The 6,000-nt window shown below is 38.2% G+C and overlaps 1 protein-coding gene across 3 annotated transcripts in view; it reads left to right on the forward strand.

The window, feature by feature from the left end:
* Zfp936 (zinc finger protein 936) overlaps window positions 1–4,975 on the forward strand; it is a 77,944-nt gene extending 72,969 nt beyond the window's left edge. For 2 of the 3 annotated variants that reach the window (XM_030242903.1, XM_030242904.1), the window contains exons 2-4: window positions 36–162; window positions 359–419; window positions 2,168–4,817. In XM_030242903.1, coding sequence (XP_030098763.1) covers window positions 36–162; window positions 359–419; window positions 2,168–3,347 — 1,368 coding nt within the window. In that variant the 3' untranslated portion in view covers window positions 3,348–4,817. Of the gene's footprint in view, window positions 1–35; window positions 163–358; window positions 420–2,167 lie in introns of all 3 variants that reach the window. The other variant, NM_001034893.2, reaches the window with a different exon arrangement.
* Window positions 4,976–6,000: the final 1,025 nt, after the last annotated feature.

Below are 6,000 nucleotides of genomic sequence, written 5' to 3' on the forward strand. Positions count from 1 at the left end.
TACACTTTGTGTTGTACATATGTATGGGATTTTAGGATGCATTGACCTTTGATGATGTGCATGTACACTTCACTCGGGAGGAGTGGTCCTTGCTGGATCCATCTCAGAAGAGACTTTACAAAGATGTCATGCTGGAGAACTACAGGAATCTCACCGCTATAGGTAAACCTGAATTTTCCTTTCAATTTTAAAATAAGGTGGGGGAACAGCTGATTTATTTGTTATTGATGACCTTGTGTAATCTTGAATGAGAATAAGGAAGAAAGGCGAATAAAGTAGGCATGGTTCTAAGGTTCACTGAAAATGTGGCTTATGGACAAATTTCCAACAATAATTATTTTCTGGTCCTATGTTTTAGGCTACAATTGGAAAGACCATAACATTGAAGAACATTGTCAAAATGATAGAAGATATGGAAGGTAATTTTTTGTGAAACCTAATTGTAGTGAGCTTCTGAAGAAAATTTAATGTGTTCTCTAAGTTTTAAGGAGCAGCAAATGTTTTTTTTTTTTTTTACTGCCTTAGGTTAGTTTTTGAGCTTTAGATTTTCATAAAACCAAGTACCTTTATTCCAGGTAGCTGATAAGTTGTTGCAGTGCATTCCTCAATCACAGTATTTCTTAACTGATATAACTGTTTGAATCTTATCACCATTAGAGCTATACAGTAGCACTGCCATTCCATGTACATTCACACCAATCAGATATTGCAAATTGTACACACATTGAATCTGTGTATGTCCAAAATCTTCTACTGAGCAAATAGTTCATGGTTAAGCAGCTGTTATTCATATCCTTGTCTTAAATCTGATAAGTTTAGTGAGAGGGGAAGTTCATGAGCATTAAGGATGTTGTGCTGGAGAAACCTTACTCCCTACCATACGAGGAACAAAAAGTCAAACTGTGTGAATGTAAGGTGGAAACCCTTTATTTGTTATTCTTTTAATAGGTATATCATATGTCATACTGGATACAGGCCATATGAGCAGAAGGATTTTGAAAGAAACAGAGTATCTCTCTTTCCTAGAACTATTTATTAGATCATAGACGGTTGCAGTAAATCTCCAACCCAAACAGGCCCCAACAATGAAAATACAACTCAGTTAATATGAACACATGCTGGGTGCCTAGACTGGGTAGATCTATTGCTATTCACTCTACCATCTTCTATATCCATGAAAAAACCTGAGAACTTGCAGTTTCTCCAGGCCATGTGCCTTCTGCTCTGCTTTTCTTCTTCCTTCTCCTCTTTGTCCTCTCCCTCTTCCATTTTCTCCTCCTTCTCTCTCCCTACCTTCCCTTTAATGTGCCCAATCATCACCTCTCTTTATTTTACAAATTAAGGTGGGAAGTAGGTTTACAGGAAGTCACATGAGGGCTGACTCATTCCATGTTCACAACCACTCTCAGGAGAATGTAATTAACATCAAATATAATTAGCCAAGGGCTATCCACAACAGTACATGATAGGCCCCACTTTGAGGAGACTTTCTGAATGTGATTCAAGTTTATAGTCACTTAGATTTTCAGCTTCATTTGGAATAAAACCATAAAATTATACTACAGAAAATCCTATGAGCATTAAGAATATGGAATTTTTGATTGTCCTTCACTTTTCAAATATGATATGACTCACAGTGCAATAAAATTTGTGAACACAATTATGAAGGTAAATCTGTGAATTCATGCAGTTTTGTTCAAGTATCTGAAAAACTTGATGTATCTAAAGTCTGGTGTAAATGTGAGCCAAGGAATAAATGCTCTAAACCTCACAGGTATCTCTAATGATGAAAAACAACCCAAAAGGAAGGGGAACACCAAGACTGTAAACAATGTGATAAAACATTTTTTTCATAGATTCATTTTCTTATTTATTTTATGTATGTGAACTCACTGTCAATTTCTTCAGACACACCAGAAGAGAGCATGGAATTCCATTAGAGATGGTTGAGAGCCACCATATGGAAGCTGGGATTTGAACTGAGGACCTCTGGAAGAGAAGTCAATGCTCTTAACAGCTAAGCCAGCTCTCTAGTCCCTTGATAAAACCCTAAGATCAGATTCTACCCTATAATTAGACCAAAATTTAAAACTAATTTATACAGATAGAAAGGATTCATCATTGTAATTAATGTAATAAAATTTTCATGTCCCAATTATCATTGCAGGCACAAAATCACTCCTGCTGGAGAGAAACCCTATGAATATACACAATGGGATAAAGCCTTCAAATATCACAGTCATCTTCAAAAGCTTGAAAGAAACCAAACTGGAGACAAAAACTCTGAAGTCTTTCAACATAGTAAAGTGCTTGCATGTCAAAGTACTCTACAAAGAAATAAAAGAACAAATACTGGAGAGAAACCCTACAAACCCAGCTATCTTCGAATGCATGAAAGAACACATACTGGAGAGAAACCTTACCAATGTAATGAATGTGATAAAGCCTTTTTACAGCTCAGGTATCTTAGATTACATGAAAGAAGACATAGTGGAGAGAAACCCTATGAATGTAATCAATGTGGTAAAGCCTTTTTACATCTCAACTATCTTAGAATTCATGAAAGAACACATACTGGAGAGAAACCTTACCAATGTAATCAATGTGGTAAAGCCTTTACACAAAGGAGTCATCTTCAAAGACATAAAGTAGTACATACTGGAGTGAGACCCTACATATGTAATCAGTGTAATAAAGCCTACCCACAGCAGAATTATCTCCGAAAACATGAAAGAACACATACTGGAGAGAAACCTTATATATGTAACCAGTGTAATAAAGCCTTTTCACACCAGAGTAATCTCCGAATACATGAAAAGACACATACAGGTGAGAAACCCTATAAATGTAATCAGTGTGATAAAGCCTTTTCACACCAGAGTAATCTCCAAATACATGAAAGAACACATACAGGTGAGAAACCCTATAAATGTAATCAGTGTGATAAAGCCTTTGCACACCTCAAGTATCTTCGAGCACATGAAAGAACACATACTCAAGAGAAACCATACAAATGTAATCAATGTGGTAAAGCTTTTTTATATCTCAGCTGTCTTCGGGTACATGAAAGAACACATACTGGAGAGAAACCTTATAAATGTAATCAGTGTGATAAAGCCTTTGCACACCTCAAGTATCTTCGAGCACATGAAAGAATACATACTCAAGAGAAACCCTACAAATGTAATCAATGTGGTAAAGCCTTTTTACTTCTCAGCTGTCTTCGGGTACATGAAAGAACACATACTGGAGAGAAACCTTACAAATGTGATCAATGTGGTAAGGCTTTTACACAACGCAGTCATCTTAAAACCCATAAAGTAATACATACTGGAGGGAGACTCTAAATATGTAACCAATGTGATGAAGCCTATTCACACTGGAGTCATCTTCCAAAACATGAAAGAACACATACTGGAGAGAAACCTTATAAATGTAATAAGTGTCCGAAGTCATTTATATATCACAGTCATCATCAAGCTGATGGAAGAATTTATACTGGATAGAAACCCTACAAATGTAATAAATGTGATAAAGCCTTTCCACAGCCCAGGTATATTCAAATACATGAAAGAACACATACAGGAGAGAAACCTTAAAAATGTAATGAGTATGATAAAGCCTTTGCACAAGGCAATCTCAAAGTGCATACAAGGATGCATACTGGAGAGAAACCCTATGAATGTAATCAATGTGGTAAAGCCTTTTTACGACCCAGCGATCTTCGGGTACATGAAAGAACACACACTTGAAAGAAACCTTACAAATGTGATCAATGTGGTAAGGCCCTTACAGAAAGCAGGCATCTTAAAACCCATAAAGTAATACATACTGGAGGGAGACTCTAAATATGTAATCAGTTTGATAAGCCTATTCACACCGGAGTCATTTTCCAATACATGAAAGAACACATACTGGAGAGAAACCTTATAAATGTTATCAGTGTAGTAAGTCATTTATTTCTCACAGTCATCATCAAGCTGATGAAAGAATTTATACTGGATAGAATCCCTACAAATGTAATGAATGTGATAAAACCTTTCCACAGCCCAGTTATCTTCGAATACATGAAAGAACACATACGGGATAGAAACCTTACAAATGTAATCAGTGTGATAAAGCATTTCCACAAGGCAATAATCTCAAAGTACATACAAGGAGGCATATTGGAGATATCCCTATGAATGTAATCAATGTGGTAAAGCCTTTGTATATGACTAATCTTTTGGGATGCATAAAAGAACAGATACTGGAGAGAAACATTACCAACATAATCAATGTGGTAAAGCCTTTGCAGAGAGCAGTCATTTTCAAACCCATAAAGTACTACATACTGGAGTGTAACCTCCCCCCCTCAGCTCAAAGTCTTCCCTGCAGCTCCAGAACTTCCAGACCATGATACCACCACGTGTTAGCTGAGGTATAACCATGCCATAGTTTCTATTCTCCATGTTTTAGTCCATGTCAGCCTAGGTCATGTAGACACCTGTCCATTATAAACACACAAGCACACATATGCACACACACACACAAAGAGAGAGAGAAAGGATTTGCATGAGGAGCATGGGTTTTGCTTCAAACAGAATCGAAGCATAGTCTATTTAGAGTCCAGTGCTAGGAGTCATCAAGGTAGACAATCAACTTTTGGAGTCACCATTATGAACAAGGACCTGAAAGAGCCAGGGTTTTAAAATTTCCCAGCCTGTATTAATACCGTGTATGTGAATGTTGGGTGATCACATTGGTGGGTATACTATTTGGGGAGGTTTGCTTCATCGAATAAATATTGAATTCCCAGGTTGGGGGCACTCTTTATAAATATGTCCCAGTGCATTTGCCCAGTGAAGTCAACTCAGAATTGAGAAGGCCATTGGGCGTGACTGTGTATTTGGTTGGTCAAACATCTTTTAATGCCATTCCCTCTACTAGGAAATCACTGCCCTTATCTCTTTTTTATTTGAATGAACACTTTTTTAAAATATATTTTTAATTATGTATTTTCCTCATTTACATTTCCAATGCTATCCCAAAAGTCCCACATACCCTCCCCCCCCCCACTCCCCTACCCACCCACTCCCACTTTTTGGCCCTGGCATTCCCCAGTACTGGGGCATATAAAGTTTGCAAGTCCAATGGGCCTCTCTTTCCAGTGATGGCCGACTAGGCCATCTTTTGATACATATGCAGCTAGAGTCAAGAGCTCCGGGGAACTGGTTAGTTCATAATGTTGTTGCACCTGCAGGGTTGCAGATCTCTTTAGTTCCTTGGGTACTTTCTCTAGCTCCTCTATTGGGGGCCCTGTGATCCATCCAATAGCTGACTGTGAGCATCCACTTATGTGTTTGCCAGGCCCTGGCATAGTCTTCCAAGAGACAACTATATCAGGGTCCTTTCAGCAAAATCTTGCTAGTGTATGCAATGGTGTCAGCGTTTGGAAGCTGATTATGGGGTGGATGCCTGGATATGGCAGTCTCTAGATGATCCATTCTTTTGTCACAGCTTCAAACTTTGTCTCTGTAACTCCTTCCATGGGTGTTTTGTTCCCAATTCCAAGAAGGGGCACAGTGTCCACACTTTGGTCTTCATTCGTCTTGAGTTTCGTGCGTTTAGCAAATTGTATCTTATATCTTGGGTATACTAAGTTTTGGGCTAATATCCACTTATCAGTGAGTACATATTGTGTGAGTTCCTTTGTGATTGTGTTACCTCACTCAGGATGATGCCCTCCAGGTCCATCCATTTGCCTAGAAATTTCATAAATTCATTCTTTTTAATAGCTGAACAGTACTCCATTGTGTAAATGTACCACATTTTGTGTATCCATTCCTCTATTGAGGGGCATCTGGGTTCTTTCCAGCTTCTGGCTATTATAATTAAGGCGGCTATGAACATAGTGGAGCACGTGTCCTTCGTACCGGTTGGGACATCTTCTGGATATATGCCCAAGAGAGGTATTGCTGGATCCTCCGGTAGTACTATGTCCAATTTTCTAAGGAACCT

The sequence above is a fragment of the Mus musculus genome, chromosome 7 (assembly GCF_000001635.26).
Source record: "Mus musculus strain C57BL/6J chromosome 7, GRCm38.p6 C57BL/6J".
Classification (NCBI taxonomy): Eukaryota; Metazoa; Chordata; class Mammalia; order Rodentia; family Muridae; genus Mus; species Mus musculus.